General features: G+C 46.8%; 2 protein-coding genes across 2 annotated transcripts; both read right to left on the bottom strand.

Moving 5' to 3' along the window:
- Positions 1-7022, bottom strand: LOC307247099 (uncharacterized protein; the record flags this gene model as incomplete). The annotated part of the gene is made up of 9 exons (XM_080023164.1): positions 6964-7022; positions 6219-6388; positions 5968-6066; positions 3916-4041; positions 2740-2880; positions 2292-2420; positions 1638-1716; positions 1521-1547; positions 1-533 (listed from the first exon to the last, which is right to left on the bottom strand). Exons 1-9 carry the CDS (start codon positions 6992-6994, stop codon positions 1-3), a joined length of 1335 nt encoding a protein of 444 aa, XP_079879290.1. The 5' UTR covers positions 6995-7022.
- Positions 7023-9452: 2430 nt separating this feature from the next.
- Positions 9453-18346, bottom strand: capgb (capping protein (actin filament), gelsolin-like b). Its single transcript, XM_080023360.1, has 9 exons — positions 18215-18346; positions 14260-14453; positions 12462-12616; positions 11927-12085; positions 11651-11800; positions 10917-11003; positions 10685-10817; positions 10461-10552; positions 9453-9581 (listed from the first exon to the last, which is right to left on the bottom strand). The coding sequence occupies exons 2-9, from the start codon at positions 14450-14452 to the stop codon at positions 9516-9518; spliced, it is 1035 nt and encodes a 344-aa protein (XP_079879486.1). The 5' UTR covers position 14453; positions 18215-18346; the 3' UTR covers positions 9453-9515.
- Between the last annotated feature and the right edge of the window lie 2269 nt (positions 18347-20615).

Genomic DNA, 20615 nt, shown 5'->3' with positions numbered 1-20615 from the left:
TCAGATTTTCGACACTTTCTGCGGTGGGATGATGGTGATGAGCGTGCGGCCGTCCAGCGGGGCGAACAGCGGATACAGCTTCCCCTTGAAGGTCCCGGTGAAGGTGTAGATGTGGGACTTGGTCTCGGCGTTGTAGAAGGAGATCTGGCCCTCCTCGTAATCCAGGTAGACGCCCATGCGGCGCGGCACGAGGCCGACGGGCAGCGGCGCCTCGGGCTTGGTGCAGGCGTAGAACTGGTTGGTGCTGCGCCACAGCGTCCAGTAGCCCTGCTTGGGGTGCATGGGGAAGCGGCCGTGGCGCTTGGAGTCGGCGGTGGCCAGGCCCACGCGCCAGTACCCGTTGTTGGCTATGTCCATCTCCCAGTAGTGGCGGCCGCTGGCGTAGCCCTCCCAGCCCATCACGCAGGGCCAGCTGTTGAAGCGCTGTGGGCTGTAGGGCGGGTCGGTCTCGGAGAGACCCTCCTGGACCTTCCGGTGGTCCTCAGACAGCTGCAGCCACGGGTGGTTGGTCATGGGGTCAAGGGTCACGTCCGCTGTAGGGACATTGATACGAGACGTTAGATGGCTCAATACGTACTACATACAGTACCTAGCTGGGAAGTGAGGAGGCTTCCTCGGTAGGAAGTCTCCTGGCTACATCTGCGCCAACGTAAGGGAGACTAGAAACAGGAAGTTGCATCGTTCCCACCGGCAACTCGCTGGCGCCGACACTGTTGCACTTCCAAAGAAAGTGATTTTAAAATAAAATGTGATATTGTTATTCAAAATGTGTTCAGGAATACCACTGCATATATGTAATGTATGTATGTATATATGTTATGTACTACATACTATGGTCCAGTGTACTTTATGAGTAAAAAGGACGATGGCTTTTCAGAAATGGTACATTGGCGTCTTGCCCTCACAATGCATTGTGGGATACTCTTGACAGTGTAGTGTCTGCATACTATGATATGTCATCGGATGTAGTACACATCCTGGTACTTTTTTGCATCCTAATTGAGCATACTATGGTTGCAGCCATGGGAAACACTACTTTAATGTACCAGTATGATATTATGTAGTGGGCGAAAAAGCGGCTGCATTTAAAATAAGTCACATGAAAGAAATTTGTAACTCACAAATCAGTTACATTTCTTTTTCAAATTAACTTCTGACTAATTTGAAGACGTGTTCCTACTTTTTCGAGATTTTATCTGATTTTCTCGATAAAGTTTCAGCTTTGTTTATAGGAACTCCTGACAATTTCTATTTTTCCTGACTAATTTCAGTTGGCTTTTATTTTAGAAAACCCTCTTAAATCAAGGCCAAACCACGAGTGGGCATTATGGAATACAAAAGCACATGTGTTATTAAGATGTATATTCCCCTTTGATACAAATTCAGTTTGATTTGGAAGATGTTAATTTAATATCAGATCTATTTTTAATATTGAGATTTTTTAGTTTGTTTCATTTGAATATAATCTTTTCTTTTAAAGGTTGCACAGGTGTATGGTGTGTTCACAGTCCTTATCTTACCTGCAGCACTGCATATCCAACTCCACACTAAAGACAATGTGAGGAAAGAAAAAAAAATTAAGGATGTGGAAGGAAATTAAGAATTATACAATTATATAAAAATAAATGAGCATATACCTGAGTTAGGGATGTATCTCGGGACTCCTGCTTTCCACGCGCGCTGTTTGGTCAATAACCATAACTGTGGAATCCTTCTCTAAATAGGAAATTAAAAAAAATATATATATATATTATTATAAAATGTGTCCAAAATCTTATATCCTTTTTGTGGTAGAGTGATCAAATCATACAACACAGAAAACAATGAAAAATGCGCTCTAGAGTGCCCCTACGATAGACAAAACATTATAAAGTACCCTCGAGAGTGCCCGTATGATAGAGGAAACAGTGTAAAATGTGCTCTAGGGTGTCCCTACAATTGAGAAAACATTACAAAGTACCCTCTAGGGTTCCCCTACGATAAAGTAAACATTATAAAGTACCCTCTAGAGTGCCCCTACAATAGAGAAAACAGTGTAAAATGTGCCCTAGGGTGTCCCTACCATAGGAACAAAAAGGTGAAAAGTTTATCTTCACTCTTCACTTTCTACTGGTTTTAAACAATGTGCTTGCACAGTTTGTGTGTGTGTTTATCTTTTAGTGTCAGATTAGATTAGAGTGTGTGTGTGTGTGTGTGTGTGTGTGTGTGTGTGTGTGTGTGTGTGTGTGTGTGTGTGTGTGTGTGTGTGTGTGTGTGTGTGTGTGTGTGTGTGTGTGTGTGTGTGTGTGTACCGTGCTATCCTCTTTCAGCAGGGACCAGGTGATGAACTCCAGCAGAGGCAGGAGGTTCACCAGTCTTTTCTTGCGGAGGCCCAGCAGGCGCAGCACCTTACCCAGCTCCTCGCTCTCCACGCCGCAGCTCTGCAGACACAAACGGTGTGAAAAATAATAATGATGAAAAAATAATAACCTCTGCATTTGACCTCCTCTGCCTTCACTTTGCCCTCTGCAATCGACCCATCCTAACGTTTGAGATGCTGGAAGGTGTATTTCCCTAGTTGTACACCAGCTAGGCTAATTGATCTCATCTGCAGCCTCTGCATTGAGCTAACACGCTGAGCATGCAGCCCGTCAATATCTTGTACTGGACACGTGGGGATGGCATTTTCCCCAAAAATGTTTAATTAAACCCTTTAAGGGATTCCTTTCTTGGATATCTGTGAGCTGCCTGGCTCCTCACCTCTGCAGCCGTCAAGAGCTCCTTGGCCCACTCCATCATCCTCAGCTGCACCCCCTCCTTCTTCCCCTCCGGTTCGCTGCTTTCCTCCTCCTCCTCCTCTGGTGCACACCTCTCCGTCAGCCTGGGCCTCTCCTTCAGCAGCTGAGGAAGCAGGACGATACAGCTGAGTGTCGTGTTTGTCTGTTCCTGTCTAAAAGTCATTTGCAATCAGCCCATTTTACGGCTGCACAAGATTTTCCAGCGTGCGTGAATTGCGACCTCTTATCTGCCGCTATTTACAGTAAGTGATCGAGAGGTCATTAGTCCGTGCACCGGACTGTCTAACCCAGGGGTTCCCAAACTGGGGTTCGTGGCCCCAGGAGGGTCTTTGAAGGAATTGCAGCAAGTTAATATTATTTATACATAAATATATTAGTGGTTTCACCAACTAATCAACTAGTGGACTACTATTATACTACTCGTCAGTGCTGTTGTCAACTAGTCGTGAACAACCTAATTTTTGTCAATATCATCTGATTATTATTAATTATTGTATAAGTAAAATAAATTGTTAAAATATGTACTTACATTTATATCTCAATTCAGCTATGTAGTATTTAAGAATACTCCTAATTAATTTAAAGGTGCAGTGTGTAGAATGCAGTGGCATCTAGCGGTGAGGACGCAGATGTCAACCGACTGAATACCCCTCCCCGTGGCGGCGCAACCTGGCGGCCTTCGTGGAAAGGACGGTGGCCGTGAAACTCGCGAAAAGTCCCTCTCTAGAGCCGGTGATTGTTTTTTTTTCTAGGCTACTGTAGACGAAGTATGGCGATGCAACATGGCGGCCTCAGTGGAAGTGTACCCGCTCCCTATGGAGACAAAAACGGCTCATTTCCAAGCTGACGCCAACACAACGATTCTTATTTTCATGGGATTATACACTAATTAAAACATACTTATGAATATTAGATTGCATTTCTGCCGAATCCGTTCCGTAAATTCTACACACTGCACCCTTAATTTACAACGTAAAATTTTCATTGCTACCTGGAACTCCTCTCCCTGCATCGTACAGGTAAAAGACGACTAGTCGACTGCTATTGTGAAAAGCTTGGAGTCTGTCGACGGGGACTCGCCATAAAAATGGGTTGGGAACCCCCGGTCTAATCCATATTTCCAAGTGTGTGCACCGACCTCGTCTATGTGGTCGAGCTCGCTGGCCCACTCCAGGATGAGCTTCCGGCTCTCCTCCAGGCTGCGCTCGGTCCTGCGGTCTGACTTTCCGGACTCCTTCTTGCTGGTGCCTTCCCCGCTCTCCTTCTGCAAACAAAGACCACGCGCTGTCGGTCCCTGCCGTTGGTTCTCTAATCATCACTGCTCATGACTTGTATGAGGTGAAACTCAACAACGCAGAACGTGGTTTTTCGACGCTGTGTGTAGGTTCATTTTACGAGTCGTTCTGGTCAGAAATCCCGTGACTGATGGCTTGACTTGTGGGTCGAAGCTCTTTTCATTTGAAATGGGGCCCCCAGGAGGATGTTTTTTTCTCTCCCAAGTTGAAAGGCCTTTAACCTCCGTTGGCCCCTTGTAAAAGAAAAAGTAAGACCTTTAAGCTCCTACATCCATGACATCGTCCGCCAGAGGATGTTTAGTTGCTCTGTAAAACACTCAATAACCTGCATCAGCATTCAACCACTCCATACAGGGTGTAGATAGACTATATTACAGAGTCTATAGTATAGTCTACCATAGGCTCTATAGTATTGTATAGTATAGCCCAGGCTATATAGTATAGTCTATAGTATAGCATAGAGTCTAGACTATACTAATGAGCCGAGACTATACTATAGATGCAATAGTATAGTCTGTAGTATAGTCTAGACTATACTATTCTATACTATAGACTATACTGTAGTGGTGAATAAGCAAAAGTAAAAAAACACTTGTTACACGGCAGTACAAGGATTGTCATCAGTACAAAACCTTGATCTGATAAATTACATTATTATATCGTTCAATGTCGGCGATATTTTTAAATTGGATATTATGAAATATTGTAATGTTATTGTATGAAATGACCCATAATTGCTGTGATAAAATATCTTCCTTCACATATCTCGTCAGAAAACAGAAAAATCAAACACAATTCCCAAAATGGGTTTTTCCAACAGCCACGGGTTCAAGTGCTGAGTTTTCTTCCAAGACAGCCAAGCTTTACCAGACTCAGTGGTGCAAGGAGGTGAGTCGTCGGATGTGAATTTCAGTGCTGGAGGACTTGATGGTTCGATTCCAGGTGAGCTTTTAAAAGCCGGCGACTCAGCTTTCACAAGTACGCCTTTTATAAACCGAATGGCCAGCCTGCCGGAGAACTGCGGATGTGTCCCAGTTTTGCGACGCCAACTCCGGCCCATTCTCCCGACGCCGTTTGCGGCGCGGCCATGTCGCCGGCTTTTGCAAGCTCACCTGGCGTCAAGCCCTCGAGCCTTCAAGCCCGAAAGTTCCCAGCCAACGGCTCACCCCTTTGAGCCACCGCACCGCGTCTACGGGAGGACTAAAAAAACAGGACGGTGACGGCACCGTCCCCACTCACTCTGTGGGCACTTCTAAATACAGACTTGTGCTGTGCGGCTTTAAAACACTCACCTGGCATCGAACCAGCAGGACCTCCGAGGTTAACAGCCTCATTCATCGACTTATCGCGCCGCTGAGTCTAATAAAGCTCGGCGGTGTAATGTTCAGACCTGACCTTGAAAGAGTCGTCGTCAGAGCAGGTTTGAACTCATATCTATTCAACCAACCTGGATTCACTCTATCCAACCCGAACGGCGCCTCCTCGAGCTTCGCCTGCACCTCTGTGAGCTTTTTAATTAGATAAACGTATCAATCATTATGAGGTGGGCAAACACCGCGGGCGACGATCCCGGTTATCGTTGGTGTCTTTTTTTTTTTCTTTTTTCTTTATGAGTGGCATACATTTTTTAGACGGCTGTTTCCTTTCATGTTTTTTTATTAAATAGATGGCCGCAGCAGATACGGGGGAAAAGCCCGTATCAATGTCCGTGGTTGAGTTTCCAGGTCCTGCTTGTTTTTCCATAATATATGAACACGCACATCCGCGTGTTGATCAGATATCATTAGAGCTGCACTTCACTCCTGCACTGACCGACACGGAAGTACAGGAGGCCTTGAACGGCACCGCGGCCTCCGCCTGCTTTTCGCTCTCTCCGTCCTTCCTTCTTTTCTCACCTTGCACACCTGGTCCACCTGCTCCTTCCAGTAGTTGATGAACTGGACGCACTCCTGCAGGCTGCGCAGGTCCTTCAGGGTGTTGTGGCGTAGGTGCTGCTTCAGGGACAGAGTGCACGGCAGAGGTCAGAAACGCTTCTTAACCCTCCTCATGTGATGTCACAAACACGGAACAGGAGAAAGAGGAACGGACGCAATATGGCAATAGCGTCATTCCTCCGTGAGCATGGTTCTAGGATGGCGTCGTGCACCTTAGAGTGTGAGGACGTGGCGCCGGACTTGGCAGGGATGCTGGGAGCCGAGCTGTGGGCCTGGACGCTCTCCTCCGGCAGGGTCCAGCGCACCGCCCCGATGGAGCTGCTCAGGGTGGAGCTCTCCATCTTTAGCAGGGCCCTCACCGGGGTACATTCCTGGACAGACCCTGTATATGATGTTAAATAGGCCATCATAAGTCATCCATTGATCTCATATAAGTAACGCGCGAACGCCTCGCCGTTGGCGTGCCGCCCCACGGTTTCTACTGGTCTCAATGTAAGCGTCTCCAGAAAAAATCCCTGGAGTCGTTCCAGTAAAGACAAACTCTCTTTAAAATTGATCTCTTGACGAGAGACGCTGGAACCACAGTATTTTAGAAACCCCACTATCTGCACGTCCTGTGGATCGCTTTGGGACTCAGAGTGATTCACTCAATTATTTGTGTAACTCACAGTACATAATACAAATGATTCCTATGAATATGTCGTGAATATTTTTGACATGTAATTTTTTTTCTTTTATTTTTTTTCAAAATCACTGTGAAGGATCGAAAGCAGCACCCTATCAAATTGGTTATCGCGCTTTTCTATCAGCTTGGATTTACGTAATCGGATCATTTATTTATGAGTCACCTTTATCGCAGACTGTAGACCTTATCACACAAAGGTTGACTGTTAGGAAATACTGACATGGCAAAAAAATATATACATTATATAAATATAGATATGTATAAAAGCTTACTTGGGGTTTCTCTCTTTAGGATCCCCTTCATCTCAATATTAACTATTTTTACCCCTGCAAAGCAAACAAACATGTTCAAAAAAATTGGCAAATAGAAAAATTGAAACTTATATTTTACAGAATGAGAACAAACTTTACATGCATTAGACTAAGGTCTAAACTATACTGTATAGCCTGGGCTATACTATACAATACTATAGAGCCTATGGTAGCTAAATCTTGTAATAGATAGATAGATAGATAGATAGATAGATAGATAGATAGAAGCAGAAAATTGAAACATGCAAAGAAAATTGACAATATACAATAAACCTAAAGAATGAACAAAAACTAATCACAATAAACCAAACAATAACCCAAAAGATGAACCTAAAAGTGAAACTATGAATAATACAAATTTGGCGATGACCGACACAAACCACTGGGATATATTAATAAATATATTTAATGATTAAAGATGCTTTCATCACTTAAAAAAATTCCAAAACCGGTTTTAATTGCTTTCATTTTGTCTTAATAAAAACATAAATGAATATAAGGTGTTTTCCCCCCTTTTTTTTCCTGATGTCCCTCAATATAATACAATACAATACAATACAATACAATACAATACAATATAATATAATATAATATAATATAATATAATATAATATAATATAATATAATATAATATAATACAATACAATACAATACAATATAATATAATATAATATAATACAATGTAATATAATATAATGTAATACAATCTGAAATACTATGACCATTATTAACATTATAAGAATGTTTCTTTACATGTTGTGTCTTTTTAAATAGGCAGTGTCATTTGGACTAATGGAAGCATCCCACAGAGTCCTACCTTGAGCTTGAGTGCAGGAGGCCAGTGCTGCTGTGGAGGTGGAGAAGACTGGGCGGCCGCTGGCTTCTCTTCTCTTTATTTGTCACTCTGCTCCTGCCTGATCTTTGGACGTCTTTTATGACTCGAGCGTGATTGGACGGGAAACATTGGTGCCGAGACACATGTATGGAATAGGGACGACTTCCCGGTACGACCGCTGGGTGATGGGTTTTCTTGGAAGGGTTCAAACAATCATTTTCTTTTTCTTAATCATGTCGGATGACGCAGGTTACTGGTCTCCTACTCGGGTCCAATGTGGTAACGCACGCACAAACGCACACAATCAGGGCACGTTTCAGTTGGGTGGAGTAAAGGTGACATTAAAACAGTCCCTCTGCCTCCCAAAGTGAACTCCCAGAGCAACCATTTACTTCATACCCGGGACACTATCTCGTAAAAGTGAAAGTATCACTTTGCCATTTCTACTTGAGTAAAAGTATATCAAGTACTTGCCATTAAAGTACTCAAAGTATTAAAAGTAAAATTACTTCCAATGAAGTTCCCTGATATACCAGAGCCTATAATATGGTATAAAGTACTATTGTACCTTTTTCTGCAGATTAGTGCATATCATGGCATTGCAATTTACAAAATAAAACTTATACTGTATACTGTTTTATACTGTCCTTTAATAATTTACATGGATAATCCCTATTTTTTTTTAAATAACGCAACGCTACTGCGTAAGTAATGTAGTATAGTAAAAAGTAAAAATATTTTCATTGTAGTGTAGTAGTGAGGTAAAAGTCAAAAATCAAAGTCAAAGCTCCAAATTTTCTCAAACTAAATATACTTAAGTAAGTCCAGATACTTGAAAAATATACTTCTGTACAGAAACACAGTAGGTTTAGTTTGGGCATAGAGCCCCAACCTGACAGATATAATATTGATAAAATAAGCTTCCAGTTAATGGTTTCTGTTATCAGACCCTATTCATTCCTGCTCTGCCCTGCCTTATCATATAATAAACAACCATAAAAAAACGTGTTTTGCATCTCTCACGCAATGGGCCATAAAAACCACCCAACTTAGCTTAAAGGTTATTGTAGGCGACTCATCATAAAAAGCTTATTGCTGCGCTGCTATATCGTAAATCTCAGTCTAAATTAAAGATATTGTGCATTCGAGTGTATATTCATCATGCATATTACCACATTCATTATACGGCCATTATATTAAAGCATGTGTCTGCATTTAACCCTGATTGGCCCCGAATTAAAAGACACCTTAGTTGGCCCTTGGAGTAGTGTAGTTAAAAATAAACGATGTGAGGCTGAGTCTTTCAATGATCACATCCATTTTTGTCTTTTCAGTACGTCATGTGGAATTGACATACGCATGTTGATTAAGGGTACAATGTGAACACATTGAGAAAGAAACTTAAAAAAAACAAAAAATAACAAAAACTTGGAAGACAGTGGAAGACAATTGAGTACAATCAATTCGAATTTGACTCTTTATTTGACTTTTCATTTATTTTCGTATATTCAAATGCAGGGAAAAATACATCTAAAATGTTCATTAACAAATGTACAAATTAAAGGCACCCCCCCCCCCCCAAAAAAAAACCCCCAAAAAAACCCATGATGTTGAATCAGGACTATTGAATTCCAGATTATTTCTCATGAGTGCAAGAATTGTACGTTTCGTGACCATTTTAGTTCCAGTTCTTGAAGAACTGCTTGAAGATGATCGTCTCTCTCCCTTGCGGCAGAATCTCCACCTGAACAGGGACACGGAGCTCAGAGGCAGAAACCAGTCCAGACCACGTCATGCAGACTCACTTGACTTTAAAGTGGTAATCCGTAAGATTATTAAGTTAAAAAGAACGACCATGTTTGATATTTATCCATATTTATTTAGCTGTCATTTGATAAGAAACAGCCGTTTCATGTCTTTGCGTTATGCGTGTGCGGTTTCCATTTGTCTTTGGCGGAGTCCACCGCCTCTCCAGCCGAGAGTGCACGGAACGGGCAAACGCAAGAAGTGGAAGGCAGCCCATATGGATGAACAGCCCGAAACACGGAACGGCCTCCTCAGATGAAAAACAAATAAATAAATAAAAAATCCCAACCACCTCAAGTGACCGAGCAGTTTTGAGCAGTGTAACTGTAGTGCAGTGTAACCCATCCACCCAGACGGCCTGACGGATTACCACTTTAACCAAATCGCGGCTAGCACGACTCATTCACTGGCTTTCTTTGGGTTCGCAGTAAGAGGTTTTGTACATGAGCGCCCGGCGCATTCGCCGGCAAACACGACGGAAACATTTTTCATTTTACTCGGGTGACTGCATAGGGTTATTCCCAAATCAGGAAATGAAATGCTTTGCAGCGCGATTTATAAGTTCCTGGAGCAAGGGTTTTATGGCATCGCCGCTGGGCTGAGCTATGGAAACTATTCTTCTTCCATCAGACTCAGAGGTTGCCAAACTGAGCGTAAGTTCACTCATCAACCGCTATATGAGGCTCGATTGTTCGGGGCGGGGAGGTGATATTTCCACGGGAAACATCGCAAAGGAACGGGCAGAGGCCTCACGGCACGGAAAGCTTTTTTGAGTTGAAATACGGTGTGTTGGGGGGGTCCCCCGGGGGGGCCCTACCTGCGTTTTCATCCTGGGGTAGTTCATCTGTTGGATGAAGTTATCGGCCATCTTCAGGGACTCCCTCTTCTCCTCGGCGTTGGCCCCGTTGCCTGGGAGACATGAGCGGTCTGGGTTTGTCCGAGGCATTTTCTCGGCACGGAACCTTCCCCCACCCCGAAGCGGGAGCCGAATATCGCCGCAGCGCGGATTTACGGTAGCGAGCTCTGCTTTTGTTTCCTCACCTTTCCAGACAAAGATCTTCCCGTTGGCGCCGTTGTCCAGGATGAAGCAGTCCTCCCTCACCAGCAGGTCCTTGGTGAAGGGACACTTCCCGGACACCTGGGTCATGGTCATCGACCCCGTCGCGTCGGAAACCTGCGGGGAAGTGGAGGGTTTACGGGGCGTGGCCTCCACGCGACTCGCATGGGGTTCGCTCGACGTGCATTTTCCTCCCCGGCGTTCCCGCCCCGTCACCTTGTAGAGGAGGGCCGAGTTGGAGACGTCGGCCTTGCTGTCCTCCTCCGGGGTGCTCTCTGCCAGCGCCGGCATCGCTCCCAAGACCTGATCACCAGGAGAACGCCCCAAAACGTTATGATTGAACTGTTGGATTTGAACCCGAAAACGGGCGCAAAATTTAAATCACCCAGGTGACTGTATTAATTGCAGTTTTGTAAAACATTAGGGCTGGAATTTTTTTTTTTCAACATTTTTATTTTCATCTCACATGTCTTGATAAGTTGTTCAGTTACCCATCACTTTAAAAGACAAAAGACCAAAATAAAAAATAAAATAAAATAAAATAAAATAAAATAAAGACAAATCCACGCATTTGATATGAAACAAGCCGAGATGCGGAAGCCACGCAGGTTTTTTTTTTTATAATGCAGCTGATCAGTGCTTTCTATGATGGTGGAAAATCACTGTAAATATCAATTTTCCTTTGTAACACTCCATTTCGGAATGAGTGAATACAATGACCTTTTGAAGATAAAATACGGAAGAGACTATCAACTTCTAGTCATAGTTTTCGTAGAATAGTGACATTTCAAATGTCACTTCCATTTCCTGATTTGGGAGATACAGATTTTTTCACAACTTCCTCCTATGCCCCATAGGACTGCACTGAGGCACAGTGAGAAGCTGCAGCGGAGTGGTAAGTTTCCCCAGTAAAATGGAACGGACGACACTTCTTTGAACTCGGCCTCTACCTTCAGCATCTCCTGCGGCTCCTCCCCCTCGTTGGCGTCGACTATCTGGGCTTTTCCGTGTCTGTCGGTGTCGCGGATGAGCGAGGCGATCTCACGCACTTTCTGCTTCTCGAACATGTTGGCCTGGGACCCGATCCACGACACGATGGTCTGAAGGGCCGGGGAATAAGGAAAACAGATCAGGCCTCGGGTAACCCTCGGGTTGGCGTTTACCGTCGTTTGGAGTAGAAGCGTGAGACCGCTGGAGGCTCCATCTCATAAGACCGGCGGCCGCACCTCCCCGAGGTCCAGGATGAAGCAATCTCCCTTGTTGAAGCTGCTCCAGGACAGCTCCACCTCCCTGGCGCGGATGTTGCGCTTCCCCTTGATCTGGTACAACCGCTGCACCCTTCCCGAGCCCTGGGCCTGCCTGAAGCCCGACTCCACGCCGCCCTCCTGGCAGCGAAAGGTACGTGAGTTGAGTTGAAATTGAAAATTGCGCCATTATTCGTTTTACGCGTCCTATGCGGAAACTTTGCGTCCCTTCCGGCTGAACAGGCGTGTTTGGGCTTCGTCAACACAGGGGGAGAAAGTCTGTTTTTTCCATAGACTGACCTGAAGTTTAACTATAAACACAGCGCAGGCAACTAAAGCAAAAGGTTATCTCCGAGAACCATAAACCACATGTTCTGCTCATGTTTAGAAAGCAAAAAAACAGCAATTACCGCCCCTTTAACGACTATGTCCCACCATGCTATCTATGTCATAACAAAAGCAGGTGTGAAACACGCGTGACGTCGCCCCTCCTCCCTCCGTCCGGGCCCCCCCGCACCTTGTAGCTGACCCCTCTGGGGAAGAGAACCATGAACTCGGGCGACTCGTAGCCCTGGAGCTGCCGGTGCTGGATGGGGTCCCCGCCCAGGAAGTTGTCCAGCTGCGTGGCCAACATGGCGCACGCCACCTGCTCGTCCCGGGACGACTTCTCACCTGCGACGGGGAGAGGGAGCCAGGTAGAGCAAAGGGAACGCGACACATCCGTGGAAACCAATTTCCGCGACGTCCACCAATATCGGTGATGAGAAAATGAAAAGTGTGTGAGGGGGAGGGCGAGAGGAAGGGACGGATAGGGCTGAGCGATTGAGACGTCGGTGAGCGGAGGCACCGGGACGCACTGGAGCGGCCGAGCGCCGGGACGACAAAGGACGCGGATCAGGGATCAAGGGCTGGAAAACACTGGGGGGGGGGGGGGGGGGGTGGAGCTAGGGAGGTGGGGTGGATGCACGGTTGAGCGGGGAGAGAAGAGAGCACTCTCCAAGCTGCGACAATCAGCTTAGTGTTACCTAAGCACTGAATACATGCTGGAAACAACAGCCGCGTTTGAGTACTGCAACAATTGGATTGAATTGTTGAATTTTTAATGGAGCGCGTGCCGAACCCGCCCATCCCTTTTTCCCGGGGGAGTCTCTCCCTCCCTCCCTCTACCTCCATCTCTCCTCACATCCGCCTCTATCCATGCTGCTGACCTCATGCAGTTATGCGCTGGGTCAAGGTTGGGTCTCATGTGTCATCACCATTAGTGTAAAGGCTCAATGGCTCTTCAACCACAGGTACGCCATTAGCCCCGTAGCCTGCACCGTCTAGTTGGCTGGAGGTTTAGCTAATGAGTGGAAATTGGCACTCTTTAAAAACAAGCACCCCCTCTGTGGAAGTTACACCGATCAGCCACAACATTATAACCACTGACTGGTGAAGTGAATAACATATCTCATCTTGTTCCAGTGGCACCTGTCAACAATCAGTTGTCGCAGGAAGCAGGAAAAATGGGCAAGCGTAAGGATCTGATCCACTTTGACAAGGACCAAGTTGTGATGGCTAGTCGACTGGGTCAGAGCATCTCCAAAACGACAGGTCTTGTGGGGTGTTCCCGGTATGCAGTGGTTAGTACCTACCAAAAGTGGTCCAAGGAAGGACAACCGGTGAACCGGCGTCAGGATCATGGACGCCCAAGGCTCATTGATGCACGTGGGGAGTGAAGTCCAGCCCGTCTGGTGCCATCCCACAGAAGATCTACTGTCAAACAAATTGGTGAAAAGGTAAAAGCTGCTATGATAGAAAGGTGTCAGAACACACGGTGCATCACAGCTTGCTGCGTATGGGGCTGTGTAGCCACAGACCGGTCAGAGTGTCCATGCTGACCCCTGTCCACCACTGAAAGCGCCTACAATGGGCAGGTGAGCACAGAACTGGACCATGGAGCAATGGAAGAAGGTGGCCTGGTCTGATGAATCACGTTTTCTTCTACATCTTGTGGATGGTCGGGGTTAGGGTCCCATGGAGCATCTGTGGGATGTGCTGGAACAACAAGCCCGATCCATGGGGGCCCCACCTCGCAACATATAGGACTTATAGGATCTGCTGCCAAGGTAGTGGTGGTTTTAATGTTGTGGCTGATCAGTGTAGACAAAGCAGGTAGAATCCGCTGTCCTTTGACTCGGTCCCCCGCGGTTTTCTCACAATATCACGGCCGATAAGCGAGGAATCATCGCGCCAGACACGGTTTGGGACATCGCTCCATACGACACGGCCGCTGGTGGCGTAAAAGGAAGAAAAAAAAACCTCCTGGCTCTCACCGATCCACATGTGGAGGTCGGCCCCCAGTTGCCCGCGGTTCTCCAGCACCAGGTAGGAGTCTCCGTTGAAGAAGGCGCCCACTTCCGAGGGATCCAGTGGAACCGTCTTCATCTTCTCCACCCTCCACACCCTGAGGCCCGGCTCCCGGACATCGGGGCCAAACTGTCCCGGCGCTGCCTGGAATGGGAGCATTCTGGAGGGAGGGAGGTAGAGAGAGAGAGAGAGAGAGAGAGAAAAGGAGATGAATGGTCAGAGAGATGTCAACATCATGGGGTATCGAGAGATTTCACTGACGTGTGCGGGAGGGTGAATAAGGGATCCACTGGCTACACTGGACAAGAATTTCTTAAATCTCCCAGACAATCCTGGCCTCCACCAGCCACAATTTTTACCACTGAGAGAACCGGGGGATCCCCGCTGGGGGAATGTGCTCTTACTTATTTAGGAGTAATGATCATAGGGCGACGGCCCATTTTCTCTACATCCTTGGTGAAAACGAACCAAGGTACAGACATGAGAGAGGGGCGATAAGTACTATTAGAGACCTGCCCCCTCCCCTACACACAGGCTCGGCCATGCGCTCCACCAAACAGGGTGTGCCTATAGGCAGGTTGGATCATGTCGCACGTCAGAGGGATCCAGGTGTGGACGGAGTTACGTGTCTCTCTGGTAAACCCGCTGTTTTCTTATCTCATGACTCGTTTTGCGCCCGTCTCCGTCACACGTGCTGAAGAAGAGGAAGATGAGTCACCCAACCACAGACCTCTGGTCTTTACTCACAGTGTTGTTTGTTGCTGTGACAACTTTAACCCCTCTGAGAAAACACAGCCACCACTTTGAAGCTCAAATTGTTGATTTGGAGTTCAGAGACAGAGGGAATGAGAATATGTTTATATTTAAGAAAAAAAGGTTTAATAACATCCATTATGTGTTTGTTTATGATATCTGTACAAACAATGCAAGTATGCACACATATACAATACAGTACAGTACAGTATAACGTCGCATAGCATAGGGTTTGTAAAAAAATATATTACATAAAGTTTTCCTTTGCTTCATGGAATATCACCAACTCAACTCCATTGAAGCGGCACTAAATTCCCAATGATTCAGCATTACTGGGAAGTTTGTGCCGCTTAAATAATGTTGAGCTGGTGATATTCCATGCAGCAAGGAAAACATTATGTAATATTTTTTTTTTTCAAACCCCGTGCCGTGTAGCTGCACGAAGAGGCCACGCCCACTCCCCCCTCACGCGGTCTCGCGTTCGGTTGTTAACCGAAAGGTTGGTGGTTCGAGCCGTAAGGGACGTAAGTGTTTTCGCTTCGCTGAGTGGCCAACCCCATTGTTTGCTCCGCTGGTCAAAGGTCGGTCAAGGCGACGCGACGCACGTCCTTCAGGGAGGAATCGAACCTGCACGATGCAGCCGCCCGTTGAGGTTCAAACCCGGAAGCTTCTTGCTTGGAGCCGACATGAAGGAGCTCTACGTCAGGTACACGCTGATACCCTTGAGCGAGGCAGCGCAGACACTACTCCCATCCAGGGACGAACCGCAGTCGAAATACCTTGGTTGCGGGGCGAGTCTTTTTCCGGGTTCCGGGATTGAACCAAGAACCCGCAGCGGCTCGGTTCACATCTATCCCACCCGTCCACCGTTAGACGTGCAACACCCCCCTTTTTTTTTTTTTTTTCTTCTCCAATCCTTTCCAAATTCCTCTGCTGTCCCGACATATGCTCCAGTAAACGGGGCTGTGAGTTTGGAGAAGATTGGTCGATCCCACATATTTGGGCCAAAAAATTTGATTCAACATTCAATTCAGTCAACGTCTTGAGGGAAAGCACCATGTGCAGCCAGAGGATCGTTATCGCAAAATAACTGATCATCCTGCTCATTACACGACTACTCACCAGCTCATTAACGTGCACATGGTGATTAGGGTTCATTTAGGGCACCAATCTCCCGTGTTTGATACTTCCTCCGGCGTTAAAAGTAACACAAAGTGCATCTCGCTGCTGCGGTGAGGTAGCCAAACACCGGGCTGCAAAAGGCGCGGTACCCATCGATAACATGACATCCCGGCGCCATGATTCTCATCTGTACGGAAACGCCCCCCCCCCCCCCCCCCCCAAAAGGTGAATATTTGAACACATAAACGCATGGCAGGACTCGAGCAAAGAGAGAAAGATATAGGGAGAGGGAGAGAGAGAGAAAGAGAGAGAGAGAGAGAGAGAGAGAGAGAAAAGGAATGAATGGTCAGAGAGATGTCAACATCATGGGGTATTGAGAGATTTCACTGGGTGAATAAGGGATCCACTGGCTACGCTGGACAAGAATTTCTTAAATCTCCCAGACAATCCCGGCCTCCACCAGCCACAATTTTTACCACTGAGAGAACCGGGGGATCCCCGCTGCGGCAATGTGCTCTGACTTATTTAGGAGCGGAAAATGTCTTCTTTTTTTTGTCCGTTGTCCGAGAAAAGGGAAGTGAAAGCACACTGAGGGTGAGGAAGTGGAAAGCAAAACCCGGTCATGATCGTAGGGCGACGGCCCATTTTCTCTACATCCTTGGTGAAAACGAACCAAGGTACAGACATGAGAGAGGGGCGATAAGTGCTATTAGAGACCTGCCCCCTCCCCTACACACAGGCTCGGCCATGCGCTCCACAGAACAGGGTGTGCCTATAGGCAGGTTGGATCATGTCGCACGTCAGAGGGATCCAGGTGTGGACGGAGTTACGTGTCTCTGGTAAACCCGCTGTTTTCTTATCTCATGACTCGTTTTGCGCCCGTCTCCGTCACACGCGCTGAAGAAGAGGAAGATGAGTCACCCAACCACAGACCTCTGGTCTTTACTCACAGTGTTATTTGTTGCTGTGACAACTTTAACCCCGAGTTTTAGGCCACACAGCTCGGATCGGCCCCTAGAAGAGAGGGAGACAGGGGAGAGGGAGAGGGGGAACAGAAAGGCCCTCGGTCCACTTAACTGCATGATCTCCCCGGGCGCCGCCAGCATGAGGTCCGACTCCGGCTCCATTCTGAGTGCGCGCGTGTGTGTGTGTGTGCGTGTGTGCGTGTGTGCATGTGTGTGTGTGTGTGTGTGTGTGTGTGCGCGCGTTTTCAGAGGGTGTGAGGAGGGCTGTTTTTTGGATTTTTACCTAGCCTGGTTAGCTTATATGGGGGAGGTAACCGGAGCCGGGGCGATGATACCTGCGCCCTGTGGATTGGACAGACGGACGTGGTGGTGGTGGTGGTGGTGGTGGTGGTGGTGGTTTGGGGGAGTCGGGTTCCTTGGTTCCAGGCTAATGCTAAACACCAAACTAGATCATTACCGGGTTCCTCGCTGACCCTCTCGGTCTTTCCTCCTTTCACCCCCACGTCCCTTTTCCTCACCTATAGGCTCACTGTTGCTATAGAGGCTGTGACAGTGATGGAAGACTGTATTCAGGAACCGCTCCCAAGCAACCAAATACAGCTTAAGAGAGAGTTAATGAACGGCCCATTCAGACCTAGGCCGGGCAGGCAAGGTCAGAGATAGGCGACAGGGGTCACTGAGCCGGGGATGGGGCGGTGCTGGGGGGATGGGGCGGTGCTGGGGGTGGTGGGAGACGTGTGACGAGACAGAGGGAAAGTATGTCAATCACCAGCGTCAAAATGCCATCAAAATGCCGTCGACTCAGTCGCGTGGAATTTGGGCGTGAGGCGACTCGCCCATAGGGACACCGAAGGTCCGTTTGTTTGGCCCCCTGAGACTAGATTCGGGGAGGAATTTCGGAGGGGCAGGAATTCGGAAAGGGTGTGTTGGCGCGAGTAAGGAGGGAGGGAGGGGAAATGACAAGAACCTGTCGACTGTTCGACGGAAAAGGCCGAAAAAAAAGAGACGAAGAGGGCAGAGAAGTGGAACGGAAGAAGGGTCTGTGCTGCTAAAGAAAAGTTAGTTTTCCTGTCAGACTTACCTTGCAGAAAGGTGGTGGAGGAGGAGGAGGTTTGAGGCTGGGAGAGAAATGCCTTCATGCAGAAGACAAACATATATATACACTCACTCACTCACTCACTCTCTCTCTCTCTCTCTTGAAAATATTTCCTGCCTCTTTCTTTTGCAGCTGTAGGCCAGCCCCCCTGTCTCAACAACAATGGAACAAATGAGCCGGGGCAGAGCGGTGATAAAGAAAACAGAACTAGGGTCGGAGTGGCGGTTAGAGAAGCAGACAACGTGTCACCTCTGCCGACAGCCCCTACGCCCATGGTTGTTGTTTTTTTTGCTTGTTTTTTTTTTCGTGATACACCCGAACACCCCTCTGTCTGGGGCCGGCCGCTATCAAGCGCCTCGGAGCGGCCCGGAGCTCCGGCGGGGGCGTCGTATGAATCACCGGCGGACTCTCGCCAGGGGCCACGCCCGGTTGGGGAATGCCTGAGAACCACGGAGTATCGCCCGCTGGCCAGCGTGTGACCTGCCCTGCAATTGATCATTCCGTTACGATGTGGGAGGGGATTTCTATTCGATGTGGATGAAGGTCTTGAACGCATCCATAACTTCAATGACGCTGAGTCATTGGACGCGTCGGAGCATTGTTTTATTTATTTTTAGCGATAGGCGTCGGCGATTAAATCACCGTCGTTAAATATTCTAATTTGATTTCGAAATGGTCTTGCTTGATTGGATCACAGCAGCAGCGTGATTAGATTCAGTGAAGCCTGGACGCTGTTGCTTGGACCTTCATCTTCCGTTTTCAGGAAAACAAACACGACAAAGGGGGAATCTCCAACTTCCCCCCTCGATCAGATCGGTGGTTCATTCGGTCCTGACGATTAATCACATTAAATTTCCGATTCCTCAAAACAGTCGGCTTCCAGGCTCCCATCAGGGATCGCTACCTCTTTTTGGTCGTCGATCAATCCGTCAAACAGGATGAGGGCCACATGAAAACACAAATATTAGTGTGAAAAAGATTTCAGTTCAGGGCTTGACGCCTGAAATCAGATAAAATAGGCAAAAAAGTTGGAATTTGAAGAAAAATCGAAATTTTTCAGTTTAGTCTCAGATTTACATGAATAAATTCCAAATTCTGAGTTTAACGTACAAAGTGAAATACATTTTTTTTCCCACATATTTTTCATCATGTTGCAACAACCAGAAACTGCTCTCAGCCTGTTTCTCCTACTTCTCCCAGTAAAGTCTTACAGGCTATATTAAGTGTATTAAATGAACACTCTGGGGTCATTGATCGTTTGAAAGACAGGCTGCCGTGGAAACGGACTGGCCAGGGCAGAATGATGCGTGTGGGACCCCCAGTGGTGAGAATAGACATAGCCCATAATAGTCGTTTTCCAAACGTGATCAGTGGAAGTTAAATATTAGACAAGGGAGTAATAAAGACCACAACGCCTATTGTTAGTGTTATGGGTTTTTATGTGGTGCGCTGCCAGTTGGATATCAAAATCTTGCAACGCAACTTAGCGTTGCAACATTTTTTATTTTTAAAAGGTCAATAAAGCAGTAAAGCATAACGGCCGCCCATTCATTTCAGACAAACCAGACGTGTAGTAAAATTTTTTATTATTTTTTTTTCCAAGTCAAAAAAAAAAAACCCAAAAAGATACAGAATGAAATATTGATTTCTATACAGTGGCAATTTATTCTTTAATTTAAACCTTCCTTCCCCCTCCCTCAAAATGTCCCGTATAGTCTCTCCAACTGGAAACCCTGTCTTGCCCTTTTGAAGCACACTCACTCGACTCTCAAAAACGCACGCACACGCAAACTTTTAATCCCAATCATTCGACTGGGAGTCCAGACGTCCAGAGCTGGCTGGACGGCACAGTTTCCACAGCGGATCGGATGCGAGGCGACTGGACAAGTTCACCGCCTCTCGGGAAAACTGGGAACAGCCCGGAAGTTCACCACGTTTTTGCATTAGTGCAATCAGCATTTTTGTTTTTATGTCAAGGCCACAGATGCACAGTCCCTTCCATTTCCAGGCAATTTTTTCCGGGGAAGTCTGTTCGGCAAAGTCAGGGAGATTCACGCGCTCCAAAAAAAATCCCGGGAGGACCCGAGATTTAAACCCTTATCTCAGAATGAACAGGAACACTGAAATGAGAGACACTCGTGGTTCATTGTGGATGACAGGGGGGGGGGGAGACACGCTGGTCTGGATTGAAAAAGAAGACGGCACACAAAGCCCCTCGTGTCCAAAGAACGCAACTACAGCTTTACTGAAGCGCGGGTGGACAGCAATGACCTCAATTTCTCAATGAGCCCAGAGCCAACCTCGCCTAAAGTAAACCGTCCGGCCAAAATTATTATTATTATTTTTTTTTAAGATAGAGGTTGGATTGTAATAATAAAGTCTCACG

The sequence above is a fragment of the Zeus faber genome, assembly GCF_960531495.2.
Source record: "Zeus faber genome assembly, chromosome: 22".
NCBI classification, from domain to species: Eukaryota; Metazoa; Chordata; class Actinopteri; order Zeiformes; family Zeidae; genus Zeus; species Zeus faber.
This window is presented reverse-complemented; position numbering and strand designations above follow the sequence as displayed.